At 38.9% G+C, this 18,447-nt stretch overlaps 1 protein-coding gene across 3 annotated transcripts in view; it reads right to left on the bottom strand.

The window, feature by feature from the left end:
* The window catches only part of LOC127632135 (cyclin-G-associated kinase-like), a 63,358-nt gene that overhangs the window by 8,543 nt on the left and 36,368 nt on the right, over positions 1 to 18,447 (bottom strand). Inside the window, exons 12-25 of one of the 3 annotated variants that reach the window (XM_052110690.1) lie at positions 17,931 to 17,980; positions 16,940 to 17,088; positions 16,527 to 16,649; positions 16,009 to 16,142; positions 12,775 to 12,969; positions 12,554 to 12,671; positions 12,207 to 12,286; positions 11,752 to 11,945; positions 8,820 to 8,984; positions 8,081 to 8,518; positions 5,498 to 5,632; positions 4,603 to 4,743; positions 4,118 to 4,213; positions 3,719 to 3,979 (exon numbers count right to left, since the gene is read on the bottom strand). In XM_052110690.1, coding sequence (XP_051966650.1) covers positions 3,719 to 3,979; positions 4,118 to 4,213; positions 4,603 to 4,743; positions 5,498 to 5,632; positions 8,081 to 8,518; positions 8,820 to 8,984; positions 11,752 to 11,945; positions 12,207 to 12,286; positions 12,554 to 12,671; positions 12,775 to 12,969; positions 16,009 to 16,142; positions 16,527 to 16,649; positions 16,940 to 17,088; positions 17,931 to 17,980 — 2,279 coding nt within the window. The remainder of the gene's footprint in view (positions 1 to 3,718; positions 3,980 to 4,117; positions 4,214 to 4,602; positions 4,744 to 5,497; positions 5,633 to 8,080; positions 8,519 to 8,819; positions 8,985 to 11,751; positions 11,946 to 12,206; positions 12,287 to 12,553; positions 12,672 to 12,774; positions 12,970 to 16,008; positions 16,143 to 16,526; positions 16,650 to 16,939; positions 17,089 to 17,930; positions 17,981 to 18,447) is intronic. The other 2 variants (XM_052110712.1, XM_052110702.1) reach the window with 2 other exon arrangements.

Raw genomic sequence — 18,447 nt, 5'->3', positions numbered from 1 at the left:
TTTAGCGGAAGCAAAACAATCGTTTTTAAATCAATAAACTCCTTTTTAAATCAATATTTTGAGTCAAATTATTGATTTATTTGGTAGGTAGCCATGTAATAAGCGGGATAATGTATAGCGAGGCGGTCGTTATAGCGAATACCACCCCTTCAGGCTGATTAAGATCCCTCCGCTTCAGGCTCCTAGTCATCCTGTCGGGGTGGTAGCATTCGTTATAACAACCACCTCGCTATACATTATCCCTTACATAACTGTGATAAGTTGTTGAATTTAACAAAATACTAAAAACATAATTTTCTTGTACCTTGAGCTATACCCCACAGGTCAATAAATGCAGGTGGGCCTACATGTTTCATTCAAGTAACTGCAGGACTTTGGCCAATTTTATTATTTTGTGTAACCAACAGTAAATTAGCCAACATCATCCTATAATATACAAAATCTTTGTGAATAAATAACTCTTCAAATGAGTGATCACAGGATAGAGCGTAAGTAGGGCTATATAAAAAATAACTTACCTTTATGTGATGCAACAAATCTTCGGCCCTTCCATGTCCCAAAAACTGAGATCCAAAGTATCTGGATTGGACACGGTCATCCTCCCAGTATCGAACATGGATGTCAAGCTGTTTTTTCTTTGACGCCTGATTGAGGCTCTCATCAAACATCAACACGAATGGCCCAGCCTTGTTGATGCCATCAACAAGCTGTTTTTTGAAGAACGATGCTAATCCAAATCTGATGATGTACCCGGTTTTGTCTTTACCACACGTGAATGACTTCGCGATGTCAGAGTCGGGAAACATTTCTTTAAACAGCTCCGAAATTCCTTCATTGGAGTTCAATGAGTGGTGTTTAACTGCAGTGTTCAGACACCACAGAGCCTCCGCGCGCAGTGTTGGTGTGGCGCCCATGGCCACCCGGAGGTCAGACGTTGCTAGAGCCGTAGCGTTGGCCAGTAGGCCAACAGTGGCACTAATTTGCGGCGGTGGTGGTGGAGGTGCAGCCGCACAGACAGCTGAGATTGGTAGAATTAACTGCTCTCTCCGAGAACGCATTCCATTTTTATGTTTAGTGGATTGCATATGCGACCGAAGTGCGTTAGCTCCCATCCAGTTGACATTGATGTTTTTTTTACACACCGAACAATAAGCCTGCCTGTTATTCCCTACTACAGGCCTGAGCCAGTCCTTAAACGCTGGGTCGTTCACCCAGCTACCAGAAAACTTGCATTTGCCCATGAAGACGACGATGGTTGTCCAGTCGTTGAAGATATGCCTTGAAGCAAGTCTTAAATAAAACGTAAGCCAGCCACTTCTGTTGAGCGCGCAGTGTTCTGAGATGATGCCGAACGACCACTGAATATGACGCCAGCGTCAAACATAAGTTGAGACGGAGACGAAAGATCTTTGATTATGTGCGGAGATATGCTAAAGCCCATATTTAAACGAAATAACGCGAACGTAGATATAATTTCAATCAGAATTAGGACACCTGATAGTCTGAAAAAAATAATACCTAATTTGGAAAAAATAATACCTCTGAGACCACATTTAACACTTTTAATGGCCTTAAATTTGACACTTTTGATTTATCACTTTTTAATACTTTTTAAAACCCCACGGACACCCTGTTTCCATTAATCCCTTTACACTGGTGCCGAAACCCGGGAGGAGGAGGGATGCGCCGTAGTGGAGTTCTCAGCACTACCATCCACCCCAAAGGAACATTCCTCCACTTCCAGGCGACCGCGAGGGGACGAGGGGCTCCCAAACAGTCCGCTGCCAGGGGCGGTGGAGACCCCTACCGTCCACCAGGGGCAAGAGGACTGCCTCTGATCTGCCCGGGGAGGCACGGCTGTTGTCCATTAGAGGGTGGAGGGGAAAGGGGGTGTATGTTATGCCGGGGGGCTCCCAGGCAAAAAGGCAAATATCAATCAAACTAATATCAATATATACCGTCTGCTAACATGCACATATCTTATTTAAACAGATGTAATAAACCAAGATCACAACATCAGCAGATCCAGCATCCTGTGGAACGCTCAATTATTTACCTCTAAATCACACATTCTATCAGCCTCTCCTCAGCAGTTCCCTGTCACTTTTACATTTCCTTTCTACTGATAAAAGGCAAATATTAACAAAACTTCTAAGATATACCATTTGCAAATATCTCGTTTAAACAGATGTAGTTCATGAACCTCACGAAACTCCAGCATTTTCTTCCCATCAAGCGCTCATCTAACATCTTCCTCAGAATCATGTACTCTATCAGCCAGAATCAAAACGTCAGAATCCGGATCAAAAGTTCCTCTCATTCACAAATCATGATGGTCAGTGGTCACAATCCAAGCAGGCAATCCAGGCTGTTTAAACTGTCAGGAGATTGCTGCTGCTCGCTGGATCCGCATGAGCACGTGAGTGCAACCAAAGTCTTTCTAGCAAGTCAGTCCACTATCGGCCATGTTTGGAACGCTCTCGGGAGGCTATTTCCAGTCATGACTTGGAAAGACGACGGTTGTTCAAGATTATGATCAAAGTACATATTTCAAATCAGCAGTAAAATCTGAAAACACTGGTATCATAAATAATGCTTCTTTACCTTAGATTACGTAAATAAAAAAAAGGTTTTATAGCTAATGCACTTACGGTCATCGAGTTGACCGGTGATGTCTGTACCTAAAAGGTGATTGGCTTTTTTACCTGTAAGGCAGGACTTCCTATCTACAGCTGTTGACCTACATTCTAATTTCTCCCATTCATTTTTAATAGTGGCACATGCAACTTCAAGGTAAAAGCACTTCACGTGAGCTATAAGTAAATGTCTTATTCACTATGCACTGTCTGGCACCAACAATCATGCCACAGTCCAAATTACAGAAATCACATTCTTTTCCCATTCTGATGGTTGATGTGAAAATTTACACAAGCTCCTGACCCGTATCTGCATGATTTTATGCATTTGGGGGTGGCACAAGGGGGACCTACATAATATTAAGCAGGCTGTTTTAATGTTGTGGCTTATTGGTGTATATACTAATATATATATATATATATATTAAATATTTAATAATTCCAGATGCAGTTTATGATGCAAGCAAAACACCAATTATTAATTGTATTTAATACCAGCTGGTTACCATTTGGAAGGGATGCTGTATTTAAAAAAAAATAAAAAAATTCTGCTCAGAACAAACCAAAATGAAAAACATTTTGTTTGTAGTCCCAAACAAATAATGCAGAACAATTAGATTTTTACAATTTCTGAAGAAATGATTGGTCCTCTTTACGATTCTAGGATGTTATGGGTGGTTGCAAGGGCATTTCTATGTGGTTGCTTAGGTGTTCAGGGTGGTTGCTAGTTGGTTACTAACTGGCCCAAGTCAAAAGTCTCTTTTATATTCTGCTCTCTAGATATGGATCGGGTCCCTCCAATGTGAGTCTATGGGTTGTTTTACCCGTTTTATCGCCAACAAGGCGAAATTTGTTCGTTTGACTGCTTAGAAAAATAATAACACACCTCTACTCAACAAGTACCAAATTTTTTTTGGTTATTAATCAAGCCTGTAACACAAATAATGCTGGTTGACATACACACAGAAGGGTTAGGAGCTTGTTTCAATGTATGAGCAACAGTAATACTGATGTTTGACTTAACTAAAGACCAATAACTAATGTTTGCTTAATTGGTTTAAGAGGATTTCAGGAAGCCTTACCAAAGCTGGGCCCCCTGATTCCTCTCTCTTCCCGTCCACCGATCACACTGAAGCTAGGCTTGTAGTTTGCTTTGGCTGGTTGGGTGGCAGGTTTCGAGGGCTGGGCTTTTGGTTTGGAAGCAGAGTTTGGAGGCATCCAGGGTTTGCTGGGGCCAGAGGAGGGCTGAGGATTTTTCTGCCACTGTTGACCGGAGCTCTTAGGGCCACCTGCAGAGGGTGCCGTTTTAAAACCAGAGCCAGAGAAAACAGCACTGGACGAGCCTTCACACAAAACAGTTTTGTTAGTTAACATACTGGCCATATTTATTTACTTTAATATTACTTGTTCTATTGTAATAGTATAGTTGAGATTTCAACACAGATATATACAATTCAAGAGTAAAACGTTTTAAAACTGACACTCTCTACCAGGTAGTGTGGAGGCCAGGTTGCCAAGGTCTGCAAATGGGTCAAAACTTTGCGATTTGGCCTTGGAGAAAGAGGACACTCCTGAGGCTGAACAAACAAACAGTAAATAGGTCATAAACATTTAGATATATACTCTTAGCAGGCTGGTTTACCTGGTAGCCACTTGCAGGTTAAGACTTAATCTGATTAAATGACTGGTTAGTAAACTTTGGAAGTGTTTGATTCAGTTTTAACTATTAAATGTACAGCGCCAAGGCAAAGAAATTGTTTAGATGTTGTGAGTTTGCAATCTGAATTATATGTGATGATAAAACATTCACAACAGAGTTTTGTTGTAATAAACCTCAAAATGTGTTAAAAATAGTTTGATTTTAAATATTTTTATACAAACAAAACACCATTAGGAATTTCAGCAGAACAACTTTTACTTGACTGATTTAAGATCAAAGTATCTGAATTTATGATTGATTGATTACCACTCATCGTAGGTTTGCTGGCAATAGTGGTCTTGTTAGTGGTCGTGCTGCTTCCTGCTGTTGTCCAGCTGTCCCACCCACCTAACAGATCGGGCTGACTTGATGATGAAGTCATTTTAGGGCCCTCACCTGCTAACTTATCTAGTAAAACATTTCAAACATTTTCAGACACCACAAGACTTATCTGTAAAACAATAAAGAACATTATGAAGCTAAATCAGCTCTTATATGTCGAAAACATTGAAAACAAAGTTATATGGTTTATGTATGTATATATATTATATAATGTGTCAACAATGGTGGTTTGGGCATCTGGTAAGGATGCCCCCTGGCCGCCTCCCTAGGGAGATGTTTCAGGCATGTCCAGCTGGGAGGAGGCCTCGGGGAAGACCCAGGACTAGGTGGAGAGATTACATCTCCACGCTGGCCTGGGAACGCCTGGTTAATGTGGCTCGGGATAGGGAAGTTTGGGGCCCCCTGCTGTAGCAGCTGCCCCTGTGATCCGACTTCGGATAACATTTTTACATTTATGCATTTGGCAGACGCTTTTATCCAAAGCGACTTACAGTGCACTTATTACAGGGACACTCCCCCTAGAGCAACCTGGAGTTAAGTGCCTTGCTCAAGGACACAATGGTGGTGGCTGTGGGGCTTGAACCAGCATCCTTCTGATTACTAGATTACCAGTTATGCGCTTTAGACCACTACACCACCACAACCGGATAAGCGGTTGAAGATGGATGGATGGATGTCAACAATTAACTTTACAATAAACAATCAAATAAATACCTCCTTTTTCAAATATAAAATATAGCAATTATTTTTTTGTCATCTCAAAATGAGTTTACAAAGTACTCTAATGGTTGATGGGTATTTAAATGAAAGCAGAACTCACTGAGGTTGAAGAGACTGGAGTTAGAGGCAGGAGGTGGAGCTTTGAACCCACTACTGCCACCATCCGAGCCAAGCAGGTCACCAAACAGATCTGACCCTGAAGACACCGAGCTCACACCAAACGGGTCAAAGAGATCTAGAGAGAGTAATCAATGCAAGCAATTGTAATGTAAGCAGAAAATGCTTAACGGTGTAAATCATTAGCATTTCTGGGTGAATCACACAAAGAAAATATTAGGGTCCATTCACCCCAAAATCAAAGGAAAACATATTGTAATTCTATTATTTTCAATGATGATACTGAATAAATTGACAATACTGTGCATACAGTAATGATCATCCCTTGGACAGGGTAAAAATATAGATTTTCCGATGCATCGCAAACTTCCATTTGAAAGATCTTCTCGAAGATCGATCTTTTACTATGTGCGCAACTCTCTAGAATGTGAGTAAATCACTCACATATGCAAACAAATGTCACGCAATGGGATTAAAATGTTTGTGATTTCTCTCATCGGTGTTTGAGTTGTATTTTAGTGGTGAAAAAGTTCAACACCGAGATCCTTTCACCGCGTGCAATCTATTTGTCATTGAATAATGTCTCTTTTAATTTCCTTGTTCTTTACAGTACATTTTTTTATTAAAAACTAGGGATGTCCCGATACCACTTTTTCCACTTCCGATCCGATATCGGAAATCTCAGTATTGGCCGATACCGATCCGATACAGTGTTGTTTTTTTTACATAATCAGTTTATAATATCTTTACAGTATTGTGTGGAAATAATTGGGTGTACTCTTTAATAGGCTATGTAAAGAAAAAAAAACTGTTAACTACACATTATTTCAATATAAATGTATAGCTTAAGAAACACTTTATTATTAACTAGCATACTGGCACTCCCTGAGTTCTGATTACACGCACCTGCATATCATTAGTGGCTAATCAATGACTGCATAAATAAATACCCCGCTTTCGCACGCGCTTACTCACACACACTCTCACTCACTCTCTCTCTCTCTCTCTCTCTCTCTCTCACACACACACTTTCTCACTCTGTGCCTGTTCTCATCGATAGTATTTCTGAGACTCCAGAACTTTCTACTATGTCAATCACGTGTCTTCATTATTGCCTGCATGTATCATAAAATTGTTTTGAGTTATCTCTTTCGTCATATCTATACACTGTCTGGATATTACTTACCTGCTGTTTGCCACTCTGCTTAACTGAATTTACTCACAATATTTACATCACCGTTTCAATCCTCTGCTCAATAAACCCTGCTACTGAGTTCATATCTCTGCCTCTCCGTGAGTCTCCCGTGACAGCTTTAACTTTTAAACCCTCACCCTTTTTATTCACCGTTTAATTCGCTTCTTAATTAAATTCTGGTTAAATGCACCTCCAGTGCCTTTCTAAGTCCATATTATAAGTGAACCGAACTGCTGAGCATCTACATCTGAGATGTTCGTTTGTAGCGCACAAATATTGTGCACGGGTGCAGGCTATAAATAGCCATGCGCGTGTGTGAAAAAGCACCATTCACTACCGCGCTGAAGCTGCGCGTGCAAGAACATATATGTTTACTTATTAAACACAGCCTATTGCAATTCACAGAGCTATCACGTGGCTTCAAGTGGCTTTGAATAAAATGCACTAGTCATATGAACCGCTTTAATGGTGTTTTAACAGTTCTTTTATGTCATTTTTTAAGCTTGACAGTAACGAACATGACTAACACAGAGTATCGGATTTGGGTCGGGCTCGTCGGACCGATACCCGATCCGTCTAAAAACGTCAGTATCGATGCGATACCGATCTAGGTATCGGATCGGGACATCCCTATTAAAAACAATCAAAAAATTGACATTTAATTCTAATTACACAATATGAATGTGCCACAAAAAAAAAAACCTGTGCTCATCCTCTCGTTAATATGCACTTACTGGCTAATGCCGGTTGTCTTAAAGACACAGTACTGATTTAGCATGTGTTCTACATATCGATATAAATACTTGAAAATAGTGTAAATTATGTATTTAAACAAATGCATATAAAAAAAATATATTCAATATAACACATGCAACTTCAAGATATTTCTCGATGGAATACTGTGAATTTGAACGTTTTTCAAAAGCTAAAATATGACCAATATGATGAAAAATTACTGAAAACATTATTTTTTGAATTCATATTTTTTAATTGTACCTAGAAGGTCCCTTCATAATTAAGAGCATTAGCTGAGAGAGAATTTCTTTCATAAAATGTAAACAAAATGGACGTTGTTACAGAAATATGCCCATATGAATCGATATTGAATCAATTCGAAATCAGAACTGAATCAGAATCGAATAGGGAAATCTGTATCAATACCCTGCCATAATCATCCCATCCAAACACATACATTAAAGGCAGTAAAACAAACACACTTGTACGAACTAAGAATAATTCACAATTCAAATCAAATATTTCCAGCATTACGGTAAAACTTAAAAAAACAAAAGATGTACATTTTATCACACACTCGCTTTTTTTGGGAAATAAACACTGCATTCAAACTGCCACGAAAACAACCGTTCTAACCTTTATTGGCTGTCGGTGCAGGTGCTGATTGACTGGTGGTGTTGGTGTTGGTGAAGAACAGATCCTCTGCTGTATCTTCTCCAAACAGGTCTTCTGTGTTAGCTGAAGGTGCAGTGCTGGGCGGGGGTGCGAACAGGTCAGTCAGTAAATCGCTGTTACTACCGGAACTTTTCAAACCCGTCTCTGCGGAAACACCTGTGTGAGCGGTCCCGGCTGGAGGACTGGGGTCAGAGTTCAGGCCAAGCAGGTCCTCAGTGTCGGGCTGGGGTTCAGGTGGTGTGGTTGTGAAGTCCGCCTTGAAAAGTGGTTCACTGGTGTCTCGTGATAAAGTCCCGTCAACAGGAGTAGAATAAGACACTGACTCCTCCTCCGACCTGTCACTCAAATCATCCTGGTCCTCATATTGGCCGTCAGAGTGTTCGTACTGCCTTCTCCCATCTATAATTATACAACAAAAACAGTACTCCTTATTTAAGTGCATGGAAAATGTTTGGTTTAAATTACACACTTTTAATTTTTCACATTCCCTGTCCTTTGTATGATCTATTATTACATTTTGGCTAATTTCATAATACAGCTAGGTTATAATACTCTCAGTTTCATTTAACACATTTTACCATATTTAAATCCATTCCTCAGATTTTCTGAAGTGCACGGACATTTTGTAGTTTTCCCTTAGTTTTCGCGGTACTTATTTGTTTAAACGAGTTTACAAATGCACTGCTGCAGTAACGCGTACCTTCCCAGTCAAGGGTGTGAAAGAAGTTGTTGGCGTTAGTGTCGGTGCCTTGAGGGGAAGGGGACTCTGGCTCTATCTGTGGTCCCTCTGGAGAGTGCTCTGGCTGGGGTGCATCAGAGGCGTAGCAGGCTGTAGAACCAGGCTGCCGTGGAAGCTCTGGTTTACCTGAACAGAGAGAGACAGAGACAGAGAAAAATCAGGGAGACACAGAGTGCCAAAATAAAAACATCAGATTACAAGCCATGCAAAAAAATAAAAATTATAATATAAAGTACAAATATATATATATATATATATAGTTGAAGTCAGAAGTTTACATACATCTTAGCCAAATACATATAAACTCCTAACATTTAATCGTAGAAAACATTCCCTGTCTTAGGTCAGTTAGGATCACTACTTTATTTTAAGAATGTGAAATGTCAGAATAATAGTAGAGAGAATTATTAATTACAGCTTTTATTTCTTTCATCACATTCCCAGTGGGATGAATGTTTACATACACTTTGTTAATATTTAGTAGTATTGCCTTTAAATTGTTTAACTTGGATCAAATGTTTTGGGTAGTCTTCCACAAGCTTCTCACAAGAAGTTGCTGGAGTTTTGGCCCATTCCTCCAGACAGAACTGGTGTAACTGTGTCAGGTTTGTAGGCCTCCTTGCTCGCACATGCTTTTTCAGTTCTGCCCACAAATTTTATTTTAGGTCAGGGCTTTGTGATGGGCACTCCAATACCTTGACTTTGTTGTCCTTAAGCCATTTGCCACAACTTTGGAGGTATGCTTGGGGTCATTGTCCATTTGGAAGACCCATTTGTGATCGAGCTTTAACATCCTGGCTGATGTCTTGAGATGTTGCTTCAATATATCTTCCTCATGATGCCATCTATTTTGTGAAGTGGCAACCACCCCCACAACATGATGCCATTACTCCCATGCTTCACAGTTTGGATGGTGTTCTTCGGCTTGCAAGACTCACCCTTTTTCCACCAAACTTAACAATGGTCATTATGGCCAAACAGTTAAATCGTTTCATCAGAGGACATTTCTCCAACTATTAAGATCTTTGTCCCCATGTGCACTTGCAACCTGCAGTCTGGCATTTTTATGGCAGTTTTGGAGCAGTGGCTTCTTCCTTGCTGAGCAGCCTTTCAGGTTATGTCGATATAGGACTTGTTTTACTGTGGATATAGATACTTGTCTACCTGTTTCCTCCAGCATCATCACAAGGTCCTTTACTGTTGTTCTGGGATTGATTTGCACTTTTTGCATCAAATTATGTTCATCTCCAGGAGACAGAATGAGTCTCCTTCCTGAGCGGTTTGATGGCGGCGTAGTCCCATGTTGTTTATACTTGTGTACTATTGTTTGTACAGATGAACGTGGTACCTTCAGGCATTTGGAAATTGCTCCCAAGGAGCAACCAGACTTGTGGGGGTCCACAAATTGATTTCTGAGGTCTTGGCTGATTTCTTTTGATTTTTCCCAAAGAGGCACTGAATTTGAAGGTAGGCCTTAAAACACATCCACAGGTACACCTCCAATCAGAAGGCATCATTTGTCTAAAGGCTTTACATAATTTTCTGGAATTTTCCAAGCTGCTTAAAGGCAGAGTTAACTTGGTGTATGTAAACTTCTGACCCACTGGAATTGTGATATTGTCAATTAAAAGTGAAACAATCTGTCTGTAAACAATTGTTGGAAACATTAATTGTGTCCTGCACAAAGTAGATGTCCTAAACGACTTGGCAAAACTATAAATTGCTAATATTAAATACGTGGAGTGGTTAAAAAATGTGTTTAGTGACTTCAACTGAATATATACATATATATAACTGATCTATACACATTTTACCTACAGGGTGAATCTCATGAACAAATGTCTGAGTCATGTTTCACCTCAAAATCAAAATGAAGTAATTATTGTTTATTCTTTTTTTAATTAGATTATTATGTTATTATTACTTTTTAATTTATTGTATTACTTTTTATTCTTATTTCTTGTTCTTAATTGGTTTTAAAATGTATTTTATCTTGTATTTTCTTAATCATTTTTATGTAAAGCACTTTAAAAATTTCCATTGTGTATGAAATGTGCTATATAAATGAACTTGCCTTTAAATAAAGTCAAGATAATGAAATCTATTTTGAGCCCCAATAGGGTTTATTGAGTTGTGAAATTATTTTCATGACAGTTAAGCACATACCCCCCCAATTATCATTACCATAATGCAAATTATGAAATATTATTCAAATTCTAAAAACAAAGTGATTATATATAATATTATAAACAAAAGAATAATATAATAGATATTTTTATTTTATTATTATTTTAAATATTATTATAATTTTTTTTTAATAATAAAGTAGTGCATTTATAAAATAATATTGAAAGTATAAATTATGGTAATATTTGTAATACCATTTGTAAATGTAATTTATTTATATTACATATTCAATATTTATATTAAATTATTGTGGATATAAAAGATGTAAAAACAGGACATAACACATAATTACAGTAATAACAGTGTTTCCACATCTTGTGCCAAATACATTTCCATGATCTTTTGGGTCATTCGGATCACTGCATAAGGGTTTTTGAAAAACATTTGATAGAGATTGTATTCTCAAAGGCCAATTTTAATCCAATGAAATATTTTAAAGCAAGGCATAACAAGAAAACAATTACATTCACAAAATAAATTTGTATGATGAAATGGGAAAATAATGTGACATCCATAAAATCTTAATGGTCCGACAACAGGCTTAATTTCTTATATACATTCCTTATTTATTTTCTTTGGGGTGACATTTAACCCAGACATGTTCTTGACTGTATTCATGAGATTCACCTTTATAATGTAGGCAAGGAGCAAGTGTCGAGAAAAACAAACCATTAAAATAACACCTGCATTGTTGAAATGAACTCACCAAACTTTGTGAGGATCTCCTGCTGTTCATCTCGGCTGGAGAAAAGGATTTTAGGATTGAGTCCTTTAGTGGTAAAGTTCTCCCAGGGCAAGGTCTTGTTGCTAGGGCGATCCTGAGGCTCCACCTCCACATTTAGATGCACCTGGAAGAGGTCAGGGTACTTCTCCTGGATGTCACATGCATCGAGATCATACCTAAATAGACACACGCGCAGTCAACATTTCAAGAATACTAGATACAGAATAAAAAAAGCAGAAAACTAGCTATGGCAAACAGATAATTAACCTTAAAAAACTGAAAAACAAGACCAAGATGTCTAATATCCTGTGGATTGTCAGAGAACAGATCTATTCCTGTAGAATGAGAGCTTCATTTGGCATCATGAAAAGTGAGTTTGATAGTTAATACCATTAACTAACGTCATTTATCGTGGTCTCTGAGCCGGTGATACTTACTTCGCAAATTTTACTGTGGAGGCATTTCTGGGAACAAACCCTGTATGGAACTGAATCTGAAACATCTTCATGGAGGCCATCTGCAAAAACCACAACACATTTACAATTACTGCCAATGACTTGCACAAGCGAAAACTGGAAAGCCATGGCTTTAAGAAATAGTCCAACCAAAATTGAAATCTTAATTATGTTGGGCTGTGGCTCCATTTTGTTGTGCTAGTTAATTTCTTTGTACTGTGTTTGTTTCGTCGTTCAGTATAGAATAGCATAGAAAAGTCTCTATACAACTAAACCATGTTGAACTGAAAATAAAAAATAGAATTTATAAAACAGAATATGTGTCTTACTTTGGCTTGGAGGCGTCCACCCAGTGTGGAACGGGCATGATAAATTACTATTAGAACGTCGCCCTGTACACTGATATCCAGAGGAATCTCTGCTCGCCCATCCTCCATCTTAAAATCCCTGCAGAAATCAGAAGAGCAATGTCAGTTACCGATATAGTAGGCAGACATAATCATCAGAATTTCCTTTAATATTGAAGCTTCATAGGGTGGAATTGACTCACTTCATTCTGTCGTACTCCTGCGAAGTGGTGGTGACGCGCTCATCACCAACATAAACCTCACAGAATGGCCGGCAGCCATTGCGCTGCTTATTAAAGAGTGGCACGGGCGTCATGACGATGGACTGGATGATTATGGGCTTGCTGTGTGGGATTATGGGCTCTTCTGCCATCATATCACACATATATTCAATATACCTACAGTACAAAACAACAGTAAATAAATGAATTACAATCAACACAATAACATACAGTTCTGACATTTATCTACATCTTAACAAACAAACATTTTAAAACATTCTACACTTTGGTAGCATATTTTTGTCTTTCTTTCCTTCTTATGTTGCTCAAGATTTTGCCCAAAGGTTGCATTCGAAAAAATCTTCATCGGAGTTGTAAAACTTGCGTCATGATCTATTTTTTATCAGTCATTCTTGTTTTTATTTTATAAATGGTCTGCACTTATATAGCGCTTTATTTGAACCTTATCGGTATTCAAAGCGCTTTATACTGTGTCCCAATCACCCATTCACACACACACTCATACACCAATGGCGGCAGAGCCATGCAAGGCGCTAGCCTGCCATTGGGAGCAACTTGGGGTTCAGTGTCTTGCCCAAGGACACTTCGGCATGTGGAGTCATGTGGGCCAGGAATCGAACCACCAACCCTGCGATTGACAGACGCCCTGTTCTGTTATAAATACAAGGGCTACATTAGGGGTGTAACATCCATTATAATGGTATTTACATGAAAGTGGACAGGTCTATACATCAGATTTTTTTGACTAAGTCCTTGAGCCTGGTGAAACCAAGGAGCTCTAGGGTGGAAGTTACCTGTCAATCAACCGCTGAGCTAAAACAAGTTTTTAAAATTTGCTGATTTAAGTACATACATGCACAATTTCACAGAAGCATTTCAAAGTGCCTGATAGCAACATAAAATGTCATAGAAGCACACACATCTCTGAAGCTCAGTTAACACAAGAACTCCACTAAAATAACTGACAATTCTGCTCTAAATATAATGTTTGCGTTTATATTAAATGCAAGTATAATTTGAAGAAATGATGCAATGCTTTTTTCATGCTTTTAGTTATTATAATTTATGCAGACTGTATGCAGTCATGAAATCAGAGACCCTCTCCCCAAAATCTGAACACAATTAGTTAAAATAGTATTAGCATATTACCAGGTGTATATGGCACCTTTTAATATGCATCTTTAAGGAATATTCCGGGCTCAATACAAGTTAAGCTCAATCGACAGCATTTGTGGCATAATGTTGATTACCACAAACAAATATTTTGACTTGTCCATCCTTTTCTTTAAAAAAAAAAGAAGCAGCAAAAATCGGAGCCTGGGTAGCTCAGAGAGTATTGACGCTGACTACCACCCGTGGAGTCGCGAGTTCAAACCCTGACTCCAGCCAGATCTCCTAAGCAACCAAATTGGCCCGGATGCTAGAGAGGGTAGAGTTACAAGGGGTAACCTCCTTGTGGTCGCGATTAGTGGTTCTCGCTCTCAATGGGGCGTGTGGTAAGTTGTGCGTGGATCGCGGAGAGTTGCATGAACCTCCACATGCTGCGAGTCTCCGTGGTGTCATGCACAACGAGCCACGTGATAAGACGCTCGAATTGACTATCTCAGAAGCGGATGCAACTGAGACTTGTCCTCCGCCACCCAGATTTAGGCGAGTAACCGCGCCACTACAAGGACCTAGTAAGTATTGGGCGTTCCAAACTGGGGAGAAAAAGGGGATTAAAAAAAAAAAGGTTACACCTCTTAACGGAGTGAGGCACTTACAAGGGAAGTGAATGGGGCCAATTTGTGTAGGGTTTAATAGGCAGAAATGTGAAGCTTATAACTTTATAAAAAAGTTTCTATATAGTAAAAATATCAAATCAAATAAATCAATCTCCAACCATTGCAACCATGTTAACAAATAAAAGCTACAGTAGGTGAGAAAATACTAAGTGATCAACATTTAGTGCAAAATCATCATGATGGTTTGTTATCCAAGGATCTATGGTCTGGGATGGAGTTTTTTTTTACCTCATTCTCAAAAACAGTGAAGATTAATTTAGATCATTAAGATCTTTGTCTCGCCTTAACCGTACATCAGCACAACCAAACTTAACACATTACAAGGTACCATAGATGAGATACGTGCAAAAATGTGTATTTGAGCTGTAAAGTTGTCAAAATCTGCCTTTTTAGTGGTGGGACTACTGTTCTATGCATTACCAACATACAGCAATTCCTGCGTTTGGATTTTTCGTTGTGTAAACAGCTTCTTTCTAATATGCTTGCCCATATCTTGTAAACGTTCCAAGATCTACTGGCTTTAAACGACAGGAGTTGATACATTAAATACAACTTAAGTGCAACAGTGTTACACTTTTCTGGGAAATCAACCTACGAATGGCTTACTTATAGCTGTCCTTGCATATTAAGCTGATACAGAAGAAAGTATTTTAACATTAGAAAAAAAACTACACCCTTCACCATTAACGATGCTGCTGACAATCTACAGATCTTTGGTTCTGGAGAGTAACAGAACTCAATGTTCTGTTTGAGGTCGATGGGTTAGGTCACTTCCTGTACATCTAGCAGACAAATTCATTGTTACCAGCTCTAGAAACCACACAGATTCACAAATGGTTAGAATGAAAAGATTTACAGGACTTCAAGTTCAGCAGAAATTCTTGGCAAGCTGAAGGACCGGTAAGGACACCACAGTGGCAGGAAGTGACCTCAGCACCAGACAACCTTCACGGCTTCCTCCAGATCAGCTTCAGCTCTCTGCTCATGTTCATACACCTGCTGTATTCATTCACACATATTCTATTTGTGCTCCAGAACAACCTGTCCTGACAATATTGGTGTGTGTTGTTCCTGTCTTAAAGGGACAGTTCACCATCACTCACCCTCAAACCTGTATGACCTTATTTCTTGCATGGAGCACAAAAGGAAAATGTCTTGGCTACTCTGTCCCTAGTCACTTTCATTGTCATGATTTTCCATACAATGAAAGTGAATGGTGACGACCAAGGCTAACATTTTGCTTAACATCTCTTTACGTGTTTCACTCAAGAAAGTAAGTCATATCGGTTTGGAATGACATGAGTAAGTTATTTTTGTGTGAACTATCCCTTAAGCCAAAGGTCTTGAAAAGTTGATGCTTTTTTTGGTTTACCAAGGAAGAGAGTGAGAAACAGAGGGAGGAAGCTATTACCGTTTGTGTGATGGTGAGATACCGGGAGGGCATCGTTTCATACTGAAAATGTAAACTGCAGCCTCGGCCGTGGAGAACAGCCGACAGAAACAGAGGAACGAACATACCATCACAGCCGATGCGGCCCGCCCATCCTACATACAAAACAACACGTTATTAAAAGAATAGACTCAAATCATAAACGTACAGAACCAGTAGAACATTTACATTTATGCATTTGGCAGACGCTTTTATCCAAAGCGACTTACAGTGCACTTATTACAGGGACAATCCCCCCGGAGCAACCTGGAGTTAAGAGCCTTGCTCAACGACACAATGGTGGTGGCTGTGGGGATCAAAGCAGCAACCTTCTGATTAACAGTTATGCGCTTCATCCCACTACGCCACCATCACTCCATATGGTCGAAGCCCTCAGACTCCCCAACATTGACTTTCTTTGTCATCCACAATTTTGGTAGAAGAGCTTTTATATTTGTGAAGAAGTGTTGTTGGTTGTCTGTGTGCGTGTCTACGCTTACCAAGCAATGCACGATGCAGATGTTCCTTTGGTCCTGTTTAAGCCACTGGTGCATGTTCTTACATATACTGTACAAGTTCCTCAGAGTGGGAGCTCGTCTAGGCTGCCAACCACACTCCGATACCTAGACAAAAACAAAAAAATCATGTCAATCATTCAGCTGAGGAAATAATGCAGAATGTGTCTTTTTTTTTGTCAAATGAAATATGATACATTTTCTGTTGTATCAGCATTTTGTGGGCTAAATGCAAAAAAAAATGATCCTTCAGAAATACATTTTTGTTTTTGTTCATGTTAAATTATATATGGGGTCCACTCTGACTATGATTGTAATTCAAGACAATCTACTTGAGGATTCCTGTAATGTTTTTGAGATTTGAGGCATTGTGAAACTTTTAAGACATCAGTTCTCACCCTGTTGTGAAATCGGGCTGGTCTGTAGGAACGTTTGGAAAGGTTATAGACGGCATAATGACCCGCATGACGAGAGTCCAAGAACAAGCGCACGTCCTCGATGTTATTCTTGATGGCAGATTCCACACCTTCAGCTGGGAATGACATGACTACAAAGACACACACAAACAAACACAGGTCCATAAATTAATGTGTCAATGCAATGATCTGATAATGAAAATTCAATGTATCGATTACAGAATTTAACAAATTATTATAATTGCTCTAATCATATTTATAAATATATATAAAATACAATGTACTACAATCATTTTTATTTCATGAAAAATACAAATCTTTACATTTTTGCTGTAAATGTGTAGAGATAATCAAATTGTTACCGAAGTTATAGGTGCTGTAAGTGATATTAGCAGTTCTAACTTCAACAAGACTGAACCACTAAATTATGCACGCCCCCTCTTTCAAAAACCCTACCCTCTTAAGACAGAGTGAACCGAACAGTCACCCAAACAGTGAGTCTTCTCATGGTTGTCAAACAGATAGCACCCTCAGCTGAGAACTGTTATGAGTCTGAATAAGACATTAAACCTAAAAGTTCTGCTTCAACTACAATACTTCGAGAACGTGCAAAATGATTGACAGACAGAATGTGTCAAAGACCGCGGCCCGCACACACATTTTATTTGCTGTTTACAGAGTCTAGTGCTGTCACAGAGACCGGTGAGATATCTCACGACACTTATATCAATGATACCTTTCAGGTAGTACGAATATTTTCTACATACCATTCAATAATAAATAAAATAAAACAAAACATTTCTTACAGCACCTTTAATATTTAATGATGCATTGCAGCATCAAGAATCGTAACTGAATCATTTCTGAGCAAATATTTACACCCATAGTCAGCCAAAATAATTAATCAAACTGAAATCAAATGATATATTAAATATAATGCATTATTCTCCATGTGAATGTTTAGAGCTCATACCTGCCAATTTAGAGGTGATGTAGGACAGGTCTAGGTCTCCTTTAGCATAACTGAGAAAAGACACATAGTTAAATGTGCGACGACAACAACAATACAAGAAATACAACATCTGAATTACAAGCCAACACTGTGTCCTAACCAGATGCAATGTGATTCCAGTGACAAGTCATTTGTCTGTCTGTCTGTCTGTCTGTCTTTCTTTTTTTTTTCTTCAGACCTCTTACAGAAGAGAAAGAGAACTCAGCACAACACAGTTGGTCATTGTGACACCCTCAGCCAAAATCAATTTGTTCTGAACGGGGCCGTGCGGTGCGACACCACAGAAATAGAAACCAAGCGATTGATAAAATGCCCTTTTGAAACATTTAAATTAACCTGGAAAAGATAACATTAATCGCATCTGGTTAGGACATATATCACAGCAATGCTAACGTTTTGTATACAACTTACAAACTTGAACATGTCAAACTAGTACACTTTACAGATATCTGGGTAACAGGGCAATAATTACACTAAA

The sequence above is a fragment of the Xyrauchen texanus genome, chromosome 3 (assembly GCF_025860055.1).
Source record: "Xyrauchen texanus isolate HMW12.3.18 chromosome 3, RBS_HiC_50CHRs, whole genome shotgun sequence".
Taxonomy (NCBI): Eukaryota; Metazoa; Chordata; class Actinopteri; order Cypriniformes; family Catostomidae; genus Xyrauchen; species Xyrauchen texanus.
The sequence above is the reverse complement of the archived record's forward strand: the minus strand, read 5'-3'. Positions and strand labels throughout refer to the sequence as shown.